The sequence below is a fragment of the Rhinolophus sinicus genome, chromosome X (genome assembly GCF_036562045.2).
Source record: "Rhinolophus sinicus isolate RSC01 chromosome X, ASM3656204v1, whole genome shotgun sequence".
Taxonomy (NCBI): domain Eukaryota; kingdom Metazoa; phylum Chordata; class Mammalia; order Chiroptera; family Rhinolophidae; genus Rhinolophus; species Rhinolophus sinicus.
This window is the reverse complement of record NC_133768.1, coordinates 30815807-30833705: the sequence shown is the minus strand read 5'-3', so window position 1 is coordinate 30833705 and position 17899 is coordinate 30815807. Positions and strand designations below refer to the sequence as shown.

General features: G+C 42.3%; 1 protein-coding gene across 2 annotated transcripts in view; it reads left to right on the top strand.

Annotated features, from left to right (window-relative positions):
- Positions 1-17899, top strand: part of SRPX (sushi repeat containing protein X-linked) — an 86908-nt gene that overhangs the window by 51955 nt on the left and 17054 nt on the right. For both annotated transcript variants that reach the window (XM_019747837.2, XM_019747838.2), the window contains 2 exons: positions 13843-13969; positions 17106-17227. In XM_019747837.2, the coding sequence (XP_019603396.2) occupies positions 13843-13969; positions 17106-17227 (249 nt within the window). The remainder of the gene's footprint in view (positions 1-13842; positions 13970-17105; positions 17228-17899) is intronic.

The window sequence follows — 17899 nt, the reverse complement described above, 5'->3', positions numbered from 1 at the left end:
CCAGTAATATCCTCCCGCCCCCAATTGTGACAACCAAAATATGTCTCCAGACATTGTTAAATGTCCCCTGGAAGAGGGAGGAGAGGAAGGAGAAAAATCACTCCTTCATTGAGAATCACTGCTCTAGGGACAATGGATTCCCACCCTGGCTACTTACTAGAATCACCTGAGTATCTTTTATTTTATTTATTTATTTATTTTTTTAAAAAGATTTTACTGGGGAAGGGGAACAGGACTTTATTGGGGAACAGTGTGTACTTCCAGGATTTTTTCCAAATCAAGTTGTTATCCTTTCAATCGTAGTTGTGGAGGGCGCAGTTCAGCTCCAGATCCAGTTGCCATTGTTAGTTGCAGGGGGCACAGCCCACCATCCTTTGGGGAGGTCGAACCGGCAACCTTGTGGTTGAGAGCCCACTGGCCCATGTGGGTATCGAACCGGCAGCCTTCGGCGTCAGGAGCACGGAGCTGCAACCGCCTGAGCCACTGGTCAAATTTGGGAAGAACTTTACTACCTTTATACTCAAAATAGTGCAATTAGACCAGCACTGCCAGCACCAGCAGGAAGCTTGTTAGAAATGTACAATCTGGGACCCCACCCCAAACCTGGCAAATCAAAATCCACATTTAAAAAAAAATCCTAACATACTTCTTTTAAAGGGGAACAGGATATTACTGGGAAACAGTGTATATTTCCAGGACTTTTTCATTGGGAAACAGTGGTGTGTTTTTCCCAGGACTCATCAGCTCCATCCAAGTCAAGTTGTCCTTTCAGTCTTGGTTGTGGAGGGCGCAGCTCAGTTCCAGGTCCAGTTGCCATTGTTAGTTGCAGGGGGTGCAGCCCACCATCCCTTGCGGGAGTTGAAACAGTAACCTTGTGGTTGAGAGCCCACGCCCCAACCAACTGAGCCATCAAAATCCACATTTTAATAAGATCCCCAGGGGATTCCTGTGCCCTTAAAGTGTTGGGGCAGACTGATCCAGGGCAGTGGTTTGCAACTCTGGTCGCCATTTCAATCTGAATCTCTGAGGCCCTGGTGTTTTCCCAAAGCTCCCTCCAAGTGATTGAGAATGACTGTCCCAGGAGATCCTTTACTCATAAACTGTTAGAACTGCCAGGACCCACCATTAATCAGAATATTCTAGTCCAATCCCCCATTCTACACATGAGGCCTGAGAGGTTACCTGACTTGCTTGAGTTTGCATAGAGCCAAGCGTTTGTCTCCAGGTTTGCAGGCCCGAAGTCCTGGAATGCAGGCACAGCTGTGGCACTGATGTGATAAGGCAGCTGGCCATAGGAGTGTGGCTTGTGCCCTGCTGGGACCTGCCAATTCTACAGAGAACTGTTCAGCTCAGTCTGCTAATGTGCTTTACCCCAAGGACTCTTGCCTGCCTGCTCAGTGTCTGAAGCAAGTACTTCAGGAGTAAGACTGAAATTGGATGCTACCCTCTGGGGGTAGATGTGCAACAGCTCCTCTGGCCTCGGTCCCAGGGATGTCTCCATGATGGTACCACTGTCCACTGTCTTCTGGCTGCATCAGCCACCCTCACTCTGCTGTTATGTAGTTAATGAGCTGTAGCCAAAGTAGCTGGCCCAAGATGTGATCAAAACCTTTCTATATCAGAGTCGCTGCCTGGACCATTCCTTATATCATTTGATGAGAGCACCAGGTCCAAATAATTACTCAGATAATGGACTTAGACTTACCGTATTTTGCCGTGTATAATGAGCTTCTGTGTATAATGCGCACCCACGTTTTTGGCCCACACTTTTATTTTTCCCCCCTTCCGCCTCTCCACCCCAACCCCCCACTCCAATTCAAGCCGTTGTTTCTCAGTCTAGTTGTGTAGGACACAGCTCCCTGGCCCATGCTGGTATTGTGAGCCTTGGACTCCCTGCAGCTGAGGCAGTTGGTTGCCAGTTGTCGGTCGACCAGTCGTCGCTCACGGCAGTTCTTGGCGGCTGCTCATGGCAGCACAGCAGCCCGTGGCCGCCCAGCTCCAGGGAGAGCTGTTGTTCACAATCTTAGCTGTAGAGGGCGCAGCTCACTGGCCCGTGTGGGAATCGAACCTGCGACCTCAGCATTAGGAGCACAGTGCTCCAATCACCTGAGCCACTGGGCGGGCCCCATTTTAATTTTTCATTCAAATTTTTATTTGTTTACATTTAGGTACTTGTTTTTTTTTTTTTGTATTATAAAGGAATTTTGGCATTGATTTTTTTTTTTTTAATTATATTATGGTACAAGAAATTTTATGTAACAAATAATTACAAAGCACAAGGTACAAAACACAGATACAAGGTACAAGAAATTTTATGTACCGGTAACAAATTTATGATATTTACATATCATCAAAGGCCAAGAACTCTTTGTCGTTGCAAGTTCATTTTAAGTTCAACAAAACCGATTATTGTATTCCAGGGTATATTTTGCATACGGATATCATTATTGGTTTCTAGAGTTACACTTTTAACTCATAAGCATTAATAAAAGAATTAAAAATATTTATATAGATACAGAATTAATACTACACATGTATAATGTGCATCCGTATTTTCCCCTCACAAATTTGGACAAAAAAGTGCACATCGTACATAGAAAAATACGGTATTCTGGGCTGCTTTTTTTACTAGGGTTCAGATAGGAGTTTGTATTGGTCAGTAATTGGGAAAACAGAAACCAAACTAGGTATTTCAAACAGAGGGGGATTTAATATAGGGAATTGGTTACAAAAGTATAGTAAGAGCAGGAGGATCAAAAGAGGAAAAACACTGTTATTAGAGATGAGTTACAGCAGAAAGCCATTCCAACCAAGGGCGGGAGGAGCAAAAGTGGGATAGTAGTATCACACAAAGTCCATAAGCCCACCCTTGATGCTGACATTTCTATAACTAATACCATCATTGAGAATGAAGGCAGGAGCCCACACTCCTGCTGATATTTCAGGAGCCCAGGAAATCTTCATTGAAACTCCTACCAGAAGCATCATGGCTTCCACCTTCTTCCTGATTTCTATTCTCATGGGAGTGCCTCTGATGGACAAACCTATCTGGAACCCAGCTGGCAAAAGGAGCCTGGGAAATGTAACTTTGAGACTTTTAGTCTGGTCAGTAAAGGGGAGAGTATAGAAAAATTGAACAACAGAATATTTGGCACAGCAGCCCTTTTCTGGGTTTTAGATTTCTCCCCAGAATCATTGTACTTGTCAGTAGTGAAGACTGCAAAGCAGTGCTGGTCATCCTGTGCAGGTAGAATAGTGCTGAGGCTGTGAACTTTGGACATGCTCCTCTTGAAGGACGTAATCTAAGGCCAGATGTTCAGGTCAAAAGGGCCCCTCACAGATGTTGCTTTCAGTATCTCTCCTATGACTTGGTGTGTGCAAGCTAACTCTTCAAAACAATCCAACAAGTTTTGAATCTCGCCTTCCTCACATTGGAAGGGGCAGAGAGGATGGGAGGAGATGCTCAAAACTTTCTGCTAAGCAAAGCATTGGCAAAGAGTTCTCTAGGGTTCACACTGTTCAGATGTCCAGATTGTGTGCAACAATGGAAAGAGAATGCTAATTATTCTCAAAAAGCAACAAGCATGTCTTAAGCTGGACCAGATGGGCCTGGAATCTTCCCAGAGGGAGAGAGAAAGAACCACAAAATGAACCCCAATTTCAGGGGATTGAGAGTTTGCCAGGGCAAGGTTCAGACACATTTGGGGGAAAGGGGAATTGGCATGCAATTAGGTAGGAATGGCTGAAAGGGTACCAGTGAGTCACAGAGCATTGAGCTTGCAGGAAAAACAGAGAAGTGGACAAAGCAAGCAGACAATTCTTCCTTTGATTTTGGTGATGCATAAGCTGGAGTTTGTCCCCAGTGAATTTTACTCCAGGGATATCACTGACTCTTTTGGCTTTAAATGTATTAAATTAGTTTAATCAGTTTGTGTGTTGGTGGGGCTATGGAGACCTTGAGCATAACTAAGAGCCTCAGCCTATTTTAGAAGGTGACACATGGTGGCTGAGTAGTTCCCAGATTTCCACACAACCTTGAACAGTGCATCTTGGCCAGAGCTGTGCTGAGTGCTGAGAAAATTGTCCCAGTTCTCTTCTAGGCCTGGAGGGAAGAAAGAACGCTGGGCTGACTTTTGACTCAGAGGTGGTCAGTTCTGTGGTTTGGCAAATTTGAAAGTACCACAAGTTAAAATTAATTCTCTTATGCAGACCACACTCTGGCAGTGGACTCAAATCCATGGTTATTTCAGAAACAGATGTTGATAGAAAGAAGTCAGCGTAGGAGAAAAAAGCATACAGCAAATTGCAGGAGGGCATAATATTGAAAGAGCAGCAACTTCATTGATATAAAAAGAAATAAACCTTAGAATGTAATAACTGTAACAACTATTGTTCTGGGGGAGATATTTTTTTCTTTCTTTCCATTTTTAGTTATTTTTGGTTACACCCGGCATTTAGATAGAACAGTGGACAGTTAGAGTAGACACATGATCTCTCCTTTAGGCTAACACTCTTTCCTAAGCCAAAAGAGGAAAAGAAAACAATAAAAGAAAATTAAAAACCATAGACAATGAAAATCCAGCAAATATCATTTGACAGGGAGACAGCCCCATTCAGTTGGTTTAACAAAGGACAATGTACAAAACCAACTTGGCTTTTGGAATTGCTCTCCTGTTTGTATTTCCTACAGACTAGAAAATAATTGAGAGGTAGTACTAATGAAATTCTAGGGTAAAAAAAAATCTCTGAGATTCAGGATTTGCAAATTGATGGAATACTTTTGTGGCTTCCCAACTATCTGACAGCTGGGTTTACCCAATGACCCATAGGGAAGTTTGCTGGGCTGCACTGCATCATTTCCAGAGATTTAGTTGAAAATACAAACAATGTGGGGTCTAAGAATAAATGTAGATGTTGTTGTAGATGACCTTAAATTATGCCAAATGTTTCCTGGGATGACAAATACACATTCTTTTGCAAACTTTCAGGAAGCTACTTTCAGCTTTGAAACCACTTGATTGACTGACATACTGATCCACTTTCTACCTGACAAAGTTTGTTAGTGGAAACTGAACAGGTCAACTTTTAGTGGCCCTCTCCAATATAAACATATCACCAGTGAGTTTTTAGTTGACCATCTTTCTGGTGAAGATGGTGACTTAATTGTGGAATTCATTGTTTCCCTTCTTGTCTCTTTGTCTATTTGGGATTTTTTTTTTTTAAAGGAGAGTACAGCTCATAGTGGCTCATGCGGGGATCGAACCAGCAACCTTGGTGTTATTAGCACCACGCTCTAACCAACTGAGCTAACCGGCCACCCCATATTTGGGAAAGTTTTTAAATGTTACGTGGTGCCAAAGAAACAGAACTGCTTCCCAAAGACATATACAAGGATTGCACTCTTGCTGGGGAAGCAAATAATTGGGCAAGTTTGCAGTGCCCAGGTTTATTCTGCCTTTGGCAGTCACCCTCTTCCTATGCTCCATGAAATGATCTCTTCCGCCCTCCATCACCAACCTCATATTATTTTATATTTCTATCAGTAATCTATTGCTGCACAACAGACCATGCAAAACTTAGTGGCTTCAAACAACCATGTTGTTGCTCATGGTTGTTTGGGTTGGGTAATTTGGGCAGGTTTCAGAGACAGTTCATCTCTGTTTCACTAAGTAGTGGCTGAGGTGACTGACTAGGGCTAGAGATTCCAAAATGGCTTCACTCACCTGTGTGTCATCTCAGTTGGAGGTGGCTGCACTGGCTAGGGTTTGACTGAGTCTCTTTCTCTCTCTCTCCATAATTTCTCATCTTTTCCACATCGCCTCTCCAGTCAGATAATTGGACTTCTTTAGATGGCAGCTGGCTTCCAAGATAGTGGAAGTAGAAGGTATCAGTCAGACTCTTTCAGGGCCTAGGCCTGAGTGGCATAGGGTCACTTCCCTTGCTTTTTATTAGTCAAAGCAAGTTACAAGGCTGACACAGGTTCAAAAGGAGGGGAAATAGACTCCACCTCTTGGTAGGAGGAGCTGCATATATATAAGGGGATTGTGGGTAGCCATCTTTGCAGGAAATTCAGCACAATATTTGTTAGAAGTCAGTGCTCGGAAATCATTAGTGAAATACATCTTGAAAGATGCCACACAAAATCCTATATAGGAGTAATTTGAAAAAACAGGTGTAACTATTTCTTCTATACCATTCAGGTATTATTCACAAGGCCAAAATCATAATGCTTTAAGCAAAATATAAGTTCCATTCTCGTATAAATGTTTGTACTTAAGCAGTCCAGGGCAGCGTCCTAGGTCCAAACTCTTTCTCACTTGTTCTTTCATACTCGCACCTTTCATTCTGCAGTCAACGATGGCTGCTCCAATTCCCTACCACATCCACATTCAAATCAGGGTGGAGGAGGAAGGAAAAAGCGGGGTATACTACCCCAGACACTTTTTTAAAAAGCACAACCCAGAAGCTGCATGTTACTTTTTCTCACAAGCCATTAGTAGAACCAATCACCTAACTTCAAGGGAGGCTGGGAAATGTGGTCTTTACTCTGGAAGGCCAAAGGCCCAGGCAAACTTTTTTTGCTACAAAATAAGGGGGACCATACAGTGGGTGAAAAGTCTCTACCACATCGACTATACAGATGGAGAGCTAGTTGATGTGAAAGATCAAGGTATTAAAGAAAGGAGAGAAGAAGCAGTTAAAAAGCCAGTTTGAATTGGGTATGTAGGAAGTCAGAGAGGAAAGGGGCATTACATAGGGTCTGTTTGTTGTGAGGAGTTGTGATAACCCTTTATTTGGGATAAGAGTATCATCTTGCTTTAGAGTGAAGTGGAGAGAAGGGACCTCACTCCAGGTCAGGCTGTCTCAGACACAAGTTATTGTCATGTTCTGAAGCACCTATTAATCATGTATCTAGCAGACACCTTCTAACACAGATCACCACTGGACAACACTCTTTAAGCAATCATTTTAGGATGCAGTTAATTTACAGTCTTAGTTTAAAAGTTCTTTGTTTTCTTGTTACCTATTGGCCAGGACACTGTCCATTTAATCTCTTTTTCTTTTTAAGATTTTTATTAAAATATAGCTAACATACAATATTACAGTTTCAGGTGTATATCATAGCTATTCAACATTACACACCTGGCACTACACAGAGTTATTGCCATATTATTGATTATATTCCATATGTTTTACATCCCCATGACTATTTTGCAACTATCAATTTTCATTTCTTAATCCCTTCACCTTTTTTACCCTGCCCCTAACCACCCTCCCATTTTTCACCCCGGTAAATCTAGTACCCATATGACATCATACATAGTTATTACAATATTATTGACTCTATTCCTTCTACTATACCCTACTTTTTCATGACTACTGGGGAACAACCAATTTGTACTTCTTAATTCCTTCCCCATTTCACCTACCCTCACCCCCCCTACTATCTGACAACCATCAAAATGTTCTCTGAATCTATGAGTTTGTTTCTCTTTTGTTTGTTTATTTTGTTCTTCAGATTCCACTTACAAGTGAAATCATGTGACATTTGTCTTTTGCTGCCTGACTTACTACATTCAACTCAATACCCTATAGGTCTATCCATGTTGTTGCAGATGGCAAGATTTCATTCTGTTTTATTCCATTGTATAATGTACTACCTCTTCATATCCATTTATCCATTCAGGGAAACCCAGTTGCCTTCATCTCATATCTTGGCTGTTGTAAATAATGCTGCAATGAACATATGGATGACACGTCCCCTCAAAGTAGCATTTTTGAGTTTCTTCAGATAAATACCCAGAAGTGGGATTACTTGGTCCTACTTTGTCTCTTGTTAAAGTCTGTTTCAAACCCTATTTGTCTGGTATAAGTATTGCTACCACAGCTTTTTGTTTATTTGTTTGTTTTCATTTTCATGAAATATTTTTTTCCCTCCTTTTACTTTCAGTTTGTGTGTTTTTCCATCTGAAAGAAGTCCCTCTAATATTCCTTGTAATACTCGTTTGGTGGTGATTAACTCCTTTAGCTTTTTCTTGTCTGGGAAGCTCTTTAGCTATCCTTCGATTCTAAATGATAGTTTTGCTGGGTAGAGTAATCTTGGTTGTAGATCTTTGCTTTTCATTACTTTGAATATTTCCTGCCAATCCCTTCTGACCTGCAAAGTTCCTGTTGAGAAATCAGCTGATAGTCTCATGGAAGCTCCCTTATAAGGTAACTAACTGCTTTTCTCTGGCTGCTTTTAAGATTTTCTCTTTGTCTTTAACCTTTGGTGTTTTAATTATGATGTGTCTTGGTGTGGGCCTCTTTGGGTTCATCTTGTTTGGGACTCTCTGCCCTTCCGGGAAATATGTCTATGTCCTTTGTCAGGTTAGGGAAGTTTTCCATCATTATTTCTTCAAATAGGTTTTCAATTCCTTGCTCTCTTCTTCTGCTGCCCCTATAAAGTGAGTGTTGGTACACTTAAGGTTGTCTCATAGGCCACTTAAACTCTCCTCATTTCTTTGGATTCTTTTTTCTTTTTGCTGTTCTGATTGGGTGTTTTCTGCTACCTTATCTTCTAAATCATTGATTCAGTGCTCTGCTTCATCTAATCTACTGTTGATTCCTTGTAATGTAGTCTTAATTTTCATTATTATATTCTTTATTTCTGACTGGTTGTGTTTTATGTTTTCTGTCTATACTTTTATATTTCCTCTCTCTTTGTTGAAGTTCTCTCTGAGATCATTGAGCATCCTTATAACCAGTAATTTGAGCTCTGCATCTGGTAGATTGCTTGGCTCCATTTTGTTTAGTTCTTTTTCTGGAGCATTGTTCTGTTCTTTTGCTTGGAGCATGTTTTTTTGTCTCCCCATTTTGTCTGCCTCCCTGTGTTTGTTTCTATGTACTAGGTAGGGCTGCTACCGTGTTTCCCTGAAAATAAAACCTAGCTGGACAATTAGATCTAATGTGTCTTTTGAAGCAAAAATTAATATAAGATTCGGTCTTATTTTACTATAAGACCAGGTCTTTAATGTAATGTAATGTAATGTAATATAATATTTTTGCTCCAAAGATGCATTAGAGCTGATTGTCTGGCTAGGTCTTATTTTTGGGGAAACACGGTATGTCTCCCCGTCTTAGTAGAGTGGCCTTATGTAGGACCTGTGCTGTGGGGCTCAGTTATGCAGTCTTCCTGGTCACCTGAGCCACGGACTCCAGGTATGTCTCTTGTGTGGGTTGTGTGTTCCCTCCTGTTGTAGTTGAGCCTTGGTTGTTGTGTGCACCTCAATGGGAGGGACTGACCCTTGGGCTCACTGCTGGTGAGGAATGGCTGTGACTATAGTGGAGGAGTTGTGGTGTGGGGACTCACCCTACACAGCAGGATCTGCCTTAGCAGGGCTCTGGTGCCTGCCCAAACTGCCCTTTGGGGGTGTCATCCTTGGAGGTGGCTGAGTGATGATCCAGCTTATTTGGAAGCTGGCCACTGGGCGTGCCCGCCCCATGGCCACCTGGGAGAAGACCCGCTGCAGGTCAAGTTCATCCACAGCCTCTGCCCCACCTAGGACCACCCAACAGGGGTCCCAAAGCAATCCGCAGATAGCTGCTGCCTGTACAGAGCTTGGAAGTACCCCGAGGGGCCAAGCCATGAACCAAGGCTAGCTGTCACTAGTGCTGGGCTTAGGGCTGCTCAGCCAGAGGTATAGGATATGGTCAAGCCAGATCCTGCTTGTCTGGATTCCACAAAGCTTTCAGAGATCGTAGGAAAGTCTAAAGCGTTAGCCATGGCAGGCAGTTTGTACAAAAAAGGCACTGGAAGTGTCTTGTGTGTGCCTGAAAGAAGGTTGGTGCCGGGTCTCAGAATCACCAGGGCGTTGTGTATGAAGGGTGTCAGCCAGCTTGATAGAGACTTAGATATGGTGGCCACCTGCGTCTGCACACCAGGACGGGGGAGGGCTCAATAAAGAAACAATGGCCTTTGCCAGCTCCTCCATCCAGGAGAAAGCTGACCCTCCAGACCTCATCCTGAAGCCAGCAAACTCAGTTCCCCCTGTATGTCCTTGTCACCTCCCCAGCTGTTGCTCTAGCACTGGAGCTCGCAGCCAGTGATTCCGTCTCTAAGTCCATGTGCAGTCTCTTCAAAAGGAGCGCCTGGGATTCCAGTCGCCCTCCAGCTCACTCAGCCACAAATATCCACTGGGTTTCACAACTAGAAATTTTGGGATCTTATCTCCCTGGTACTGGAATCCTGTGCTGGGTACCTGGGGTGGCACTGGGACTCCTTGCTCCTCCTGGGGTTACCTCCACAGCCAAGATATCCACCCCTATTTTTAATGGTCACATGCAGGTGTGGGACCAGCCTGTTCCATGTTTGCTCCTGTTACTAGTCTCGAGGTGGCTTCTTCTGTATGTCCTTAGTTTTACAGCTTAGGTTCAGCAAGATTTCAGGCGGTTGTCAATCTTGGTTGTTTTGTAGTTTAGTTTTAATTTTGATGTGGTCGTGAGATAAGATAAGCACAGCGTTTCCCTATTCCGCCATCTTGACGGAAACCTGAACCTCTTTCTTATTTCAGACGCCTACCTGGTTATATGTTTTAAGGATCCTAAGTACATAGTTCAGCTTCTCGGATAAACAGTAGTTGATACAGTGCAATATTTTTGTTTCTGGTATTTCATATGCAGAGAGGGAACTAGAGCACAGAGAAGGGAGACAGTTTGTGAGATGTCTCCAATCAATGGGGCAGAAGCCAGGATTTTCAAGAGAGTTTCAGTATTTCCACACAATAACTGGCTCTGTGGGCATCCTGAGTCAAAAAGGAATCATTGTTATGTTTCTATAGCAACTTTGTTCATTTAATTAATGGAAATTTATAATACCTTGTAAAAAGCAATGATGGCTATGGCTGTGTAATAATAGGCTTATGTCTCTGGAGCATCTGTGAAAGGCAGGCCAGCTGGTCTCATCAGCTGAAAAAGAGGGCATGATGCTCGAGGATGCAACAGAATCGAGTCCTGCTGCTCTTCGAGGATTCATGGGGAAGCTGTAGCAGGCATTCACAAAAGAATATGTGTACAGAGGTTGGAGGAAAACATTAGGTCAACAGCAGGCACACACACAGGTGTTTATAGCTAATTAAAATAATTTAAAAATACGTGATCATGTCTTAAAATCCCAGATCACAAAAAAATTCTAAGAGGGCAAATGCTTTTGATATTCTTAGTCTATAAATGGGAATGATAATAACAATCCTTTGTCTAGTTGGGTAGTTCTGAGGATTCAATGAAATAATACAGAGATGGTAAGATGGTTCAGTAAATATTTGCTATTACTTTTAGTGGTTGATTTCTTGTTTCTGGTTTAGAAGAGCATTGCTTCTGAAACACTAGGCCAGTTTCCACTGGTCATTGTTCACTAGACAGAAACTGGTTTGGGGAATTTGGAGCTTGTTCGCTCACAATGTCATATGTCTAGTTGATACAGAAAACAATCCAGAATATCATCCAGGTGTTTAGTTTACATGCCACAGAGACTAAGAATATCTCTTCACCCTGACAGTGTCACTCCAAGAAAATATGGTAGCACAATGTAATTTTACACTGAAATCTTTCTCCTCTTCTCCACCCCTCCCCTTTTGCTTTACATTCAAAAACATAAATATGCTTTCTATGATGAGATTGCCAGCTATATTTGACCAGCAGGGTGCAGGTGTTGTATACTTGTCTTTCTGATTAATCCAAAGCTGTGAAATATTAGTCTTAGTTATAAAAGTATGTCTTCTATTACCTATCATAGTAAAACAGTGATTATTTTTTAAAAACTTAGCAACTGACAGTAGACATCTCAAATGCTTTTAAAGCACCTTCCATTTCATCATAACATTTGTATACTTTATCAATTCTAAGAAGCATATTTTGTCACATTTAAATATCCCCGAAATCAGGAAGTATCTCACAATTGATAGTGAATTAGACTCAATAAAATATGGTGGTTATTCAATTTAGCATTAGTGCATTAAGGCTATAAACTCACACTCCACTGAAGCATGACACAGAATAAAAATGAATTTGGATAGCTGAAGGCAAAACTGTTTAACAAATGATTCATTTCTTACCCTAAATAAAAAGAGAACTTATTAGATAAGATGCAGGAGAAAGTGTATAAACTCTGCACTTGTTGCATTTAGTCTCTCAAAGATATTTGTGATTTAGAATCAAATGATATTTAATTTCATTCAGGTTATAGTAACATTTAAATACTTCTCAGTTGATATGTAAAGCAATGCAAATCTGAAAGTTGTTAATTTGCTGTGCCCTCTTGAAATTCATTTTCTATCTGTTTGAATCATCAAGTAGAATTTGCTCAAGTTCGAACTCCCTCTCTTGTGATTTCACTTGTTATAATAAGATGAACTCCAACTCAGTTTAGAATTGATATCTCACTTATTTCTAGACCTCATTATCAACCCTTCCTTGATGGTAGGGGGCATAAATTTTATTGGCAGGTAGAGAAACTAATTGGGGCAATTTGGGAGGCTTTGGAAGGGGCGGAGCCAAAGTAAAACTGCTGTGCCCAAACACAAATAGTAGGTGTAGCCACTGATAGTTGGATGGGAGAGTGGACCCAAACAGAACTGTTAGTTTTGAGATATTAAAGAATATGTTGGGAATAGATACAGCTATAGGAGAGGGGGCTTGTTCCAGGGGTAAGTGTTTGGGTTATAGTTTCACACTGTCACTATCTACATGCATGAGCTTAAAGAAATCACTTAAGCTCTCTGAGCCTCAGTTTCTACATCTGTAAAATGAGCATTGGGTGGCTCCTTTAAGCCTCTATAGCATTTTCTTTTACCTCTCCTGGGGCAGTGCCATTTCTGCCTCATGTCATATCCCCCTAATAGACTGTAAATTTTGGAGAAGCACATGAGATTCTCTTGCCTTTGTGTAACCCAACTCCAGCAACTTGAATGATGCCATGGGTAAGGTAGGCATTCACCAAAATTTCATTGCCTTGAATTGACTTGACTTGACTAGATGATAGCTAAGGTACCTTTCTCTAATATTCTCTGATGCTGTTTTTCTTTTTAAAGATTTTTTATTGGGGAAGGGGAACAGGACTTTATTGGAGAAGAGTGTACTTCCAGGACTTTTTTTCCAAGTCAAGTTGTTGTCCTTTCAATCTTAGTTGTGGAGGGCGCAGCTCAGCTCCAGGTCCAGTTGCTGTTGCTAGTTGCAGGGGGCGCAGCCCACCATCCCTTGCGGGAGTCGAACCGGCAACCTTGTGGTTGAGAGGATGCGCTCCAACCAACTGAGCCATCCGGGAGGCAGCTCAGCTCAAGGTGCCGTGTTCAATCTTAGTTGCAGGGGGTGGAGCCCACCATCCCTCGCGGGACTCGAGGAATTGAACTGGCAACCTTGTGGTCCATGTGGGAATCGAACCGGCAGCCTTCAGAGTTAGGAGCACAGAGGTCCAACTGCCAGAGCCACTGGGCCGGCCCTATGATGCTGTTTTTAAAGGAGGAGAGATTCACAATGGCTGAATGGCTTCTAGATTTAGCTGGGTTACTGCCATGTTACCAAGTCAGTAGGCAGAGATTGGAAATATGGGGAAAAAAGCTATAGTTAACAAATTAGGCTAATTGATTGCAGGTTTAGCCATGCACACGTGAGTACCCAAACATTCTTCAAAACTCAGCAAAAGAGAAAGGGGCACGATGAAGGGAGAGAAGAGAAATACACAGGGGGTGAACAAACCCTTCAAAAGTAGGGAGTACCTAGAGCTTTAGGCATGTCAAATGCTGGGTGTGGAACCCCAAGCTGAAATATTTCTTGATGATAGTGAGGATACTCTGGTTATATTTTCAGATATGGAACCTCCTAGAATCAAGTGCCCAAGTGTGAAGGAACGCATTGCTGAACCCAATAAGCTGACAGTTCGGGTGTCCTGGGACACCCCCGAAGGAAGAGACACAGCAGACGGCATTCTAACTGAGTAAGTGGAACTTGGCAGCTAGAATGACGTTGCCTCTTTTATGTGAGACGTTTACTACCCTGAGTGGGGAAGTGTATCTACGCTGCTCCATTGATGCTTTCAGACATGGTATGTTACTCTTTCAGCTATTCCTCATTCATGCTTGCTTTTCCTCCATTGTCGTCTTCACCATCTGACACACAACGGATTTGTCTCCACTACAATATGTTTCCGGTCACGTCCCCAGTAATAAGCACCATGCCTAGCACATAGTTGGTATGCAGTAAATATTTGTTTAAGGAAAGAAGGGAAGTAGAACGGGAGGTGGAAAGAAGGTAAGAGGAAGGACAGAAAGAGGGAGAGGAAGCCACCTGCTTAATTCTAATTCGGGGATAGAATCACCCCCACTGCCTGCCCAGGGTGCTCCTACTCATGTCCCCTGGCCATATTAAGCCATCACCCCCACAGGAAGCCTCTGTGTCTCCCAGGTAGAACCTGGTGCTTCTCCCTTTGGTCTCTGTGAGTATGGTTTAGTGCAGACCTTTTCCACCCCTTGATTTTTGCCGCCTGCTTCTTTCAAAACTTTTGATGTTTAATTTATTTTAAAAAACTTGTGACCGTCTTAAACACTTGTAGAAGAAGCTTATTCAAAAAGAGTAGGTGTCTTCTGCCTTCTTCCCTACCCCAACTTCATTCTCCAGGACCAACTGCATTAATAGTTTGACGTGCGTCCAAAAATGCTTTTAAAAACGGGTGATTCCTTTTGGTGCAGTTAGCTACATGTTGTTCTAATCTAGCATCTACCCTCGCAGCTATTTCGTTGGCTTCCCTGTTCCCTGGAGGCCACTACTTCATCTTGACACATTCACAGCCGTGCCTTAAAGTTCCTGGACCTGTTAGACTTCCCCACAGAATTTCCATCTGTGGACAAATGATCCCTCTGACTTACCCCCTGGTGAGCCATACAGCAGGGAAAGACTTTCTATAATCCTATCAGCCCAGGCCGTGCAACAGCAAACATTTTAAAGGAAGTATTAGTAATAACAGAACATCTTCTACTAGAAAGAGGGTGAGACTCACACTCCTAGGAAGATATTTTTTTTCTACATCCTGATAATTTTCTCCCAGTGCACCATCTGGCTTAGATAATACTACGAGTTTTGTTCCTCCTTGTAACACCTCAAAAATAAAGTTCATACTTTATTAAGAAAATTATGTATTTGCTGTCACATACATGTCACAAACTCCAAATGAGAAACTTCAAGCAGTTGGTATTAAAAATGATGTCACAGTTGACATAATCAGGGATAGGGTCTTAATGTCTTTGAATCTTTGCGGCCTAGTACAGTGCCTGGCCCAGCCCCTAATATATGACAGGTTCTTATGACAGGTTCAATAGCAACTATGGTTGCTATTGAAATCCTCTATGATAAACACAACATCAGGTTACCAGATGACTCTATTCACTTTGGCCTTTTAATGGGTAACCTGTGTGTTAGGGTTAGAAATATAACATTTTTCAAATATATGGTGATGGAAGGAGAACTGACTCTGGGTGATGAACACACAATGGGATTTATAGATGATGTAATACAGAATTGTACACCTGAAATCTATGTAATTTTACTAACAATTGTCACCCCAATAAATTTAATTAAAAAAAAGGGGAAAAAAAAAGAAATATAACATTTTTAAGGAGCGTCTTTGGAGCAGCTGTTTGCTTCTCGTGTTCTACAGCCTAGAGCCAGCAGAGGCTTGGAGCAGGATGCTGTGTGGGGAGCGCACTTCTGCAGAAGAAGGCATTTAGAGAAGCTTGTCTTGTGCCCTTTTCAGCTCTCACTTGGACTCCTTGCTTCTCTGGCATTTTTCTTATGACCCCATCCCCCATGTCTCATGTAAACTACTGTTATATCATCCCCTTCTAAGAGAGAAGGTTCTAGTGTCAAGCTCTGAGGCAAGTGCTCCCTGTGAGTTCCCTTATTTATTCCATATGACTGTTATTTACATATCACAAATGAGATAGTCTCCAAGATGTTAGCAGCACTCATATTGGAAGTATGATTCCTCTCAGCTTTATCTACATTTCAATCATGCTTCCTGAGGACCTGAAAGTATCTAAGGCCCAAAGTGACATGTCTCTAATGGTGGGATTTCTGGCACTTTCCTAAAACCCCTCACTTCATACCTTGTAAACAGCCACCTTGTCTACTTATGTGTAAGGTTCTCCTCAGTGTTGATAATGATAGCTTCACATGTCCGTTATTAACAAATAATTCTCATCATTCTTAAGAACTGTGGAGAGAACAGAAATGATCTTTCTATTGAAAAACAAAACCTGGCAATTGATCATGCTGTACCTCTTGGTGCTCTTATCAGACAAGCAAGAAAAAAGATGCTGGAGACACCCTAGCCGTGTGATCTTCAGCGACTTCCTTAACTTTTGGTAACACATTTTCCTCATCTGTGAAGTGGAGAGAATATCTGCCTCATAGGGTTGTTGTGAGGATTAAATAAACTAGTATATATAAAATACCTAGAACCGTGCCTGACATATGTAAAGTTTATATAAGTGCAAACAACAACAGCAGCAGCAACAATAACAATGTTATTATTATTAGGATCACCTAGGAGTCACAGTGAACTTGCCTTTTGCTCAGGAAAGGTCTCCACTGGCCCAGATAGAAAAAGAAAGTTCTAGCACCCCTTGCAGGCACAAATTGCCAATGACTGCTTGGACTACACTCAAATGATCACAGAAAATTCCCTCATCTTCCCAACAGCAAAGCAATTCAGGTCCCTCCTGATACAAAGGTGGGATTGGAGGAAGACTTGGGCCCTGGGTTCTCAGCTTCCCCCATCTTCTGTTCTACCTTCCAGCAAGAAAAGTGAATCTCAATTTCCCAGGAATTGGGGACTTCCATTTTGTGCTCTCAGACTGCTCTTCCAAAACAAAGTAAAGCTCAGGAAATTCTATTCTTCAAGAAATCTTTGTTGTAGTCAAACTGGCCCAATGGTTGCCCCTATCACTGCTTCCTGGGTAGAGTTGGTCCTCAACAAATGCCCTCAGTGATCATTGTTGATCATTAAGTCCACAATGGCCTAAGTGTTATTAGGATTCTAACGATCATCTTTACTGTTTCTGTTCCTCCCCTTTAAGTGTTATTCTGAAAGGCCTCCCCCCAGGCTCGAACTTTCCAGAAGGAGATCACAAGATCCAATACACAGTCTATGACCGAGCGGAGAACAAGGGCACTTGCAAATTTCGAGTTAAAGTAAGAGGTAAGAATACTGCTTGTTGGCTTTTCCCTCTCCAAGAGCAAAGGGAAACAAGCCCTCAAGCCAGAACCCTCTGTGAGTGCCCGCTGCCATATGGACACTTCCCAGCTTGGATTCACCTCTGATGAGGCTGGGGAAGTGTGTCATCTTAATGCCTGAATTTCACAATACAAATCTGGATGAGGTTCAGTGCTGGCATATTACTTACGGAGTCCAAGAGAGCCCTAAGCTGGTCTCAAATGAGCCCGACCCTGACTGTCCTAGAAGAATATTGACAACTTTTCCATCCCTGGGCTTGGGTGACCAGGTAAAGCCTGCAAATCCTTCTATAAAGGAGGTTAGGAGCTGTGTGTGGGGCCCTCCCCCCTCCCCCAGCTTGGGCCACCAGACCATGTTGTTGGTGTTCTAGAATATTTGTTCTACCTGAAAAAGAAGTGTTTTTAAGGTTTACTTCATGCTTCATGATTTGGGCAGTTAATTATTAAACAACTTTACTCTTCTGGGTTCAACCTCATATAAAACAAGGGGAGCTAAACCAATTGATCTTAGTGGTCTCACTGGTATGAATAGTGACCATTCCAAGGCCCACCCACTGGCCAGATAGCCATCTCTGCCCCCTCACTCATTTCATGTACTGATATAGAACCCTGAGTATAAAGCTGCTGCGTCTGAGCC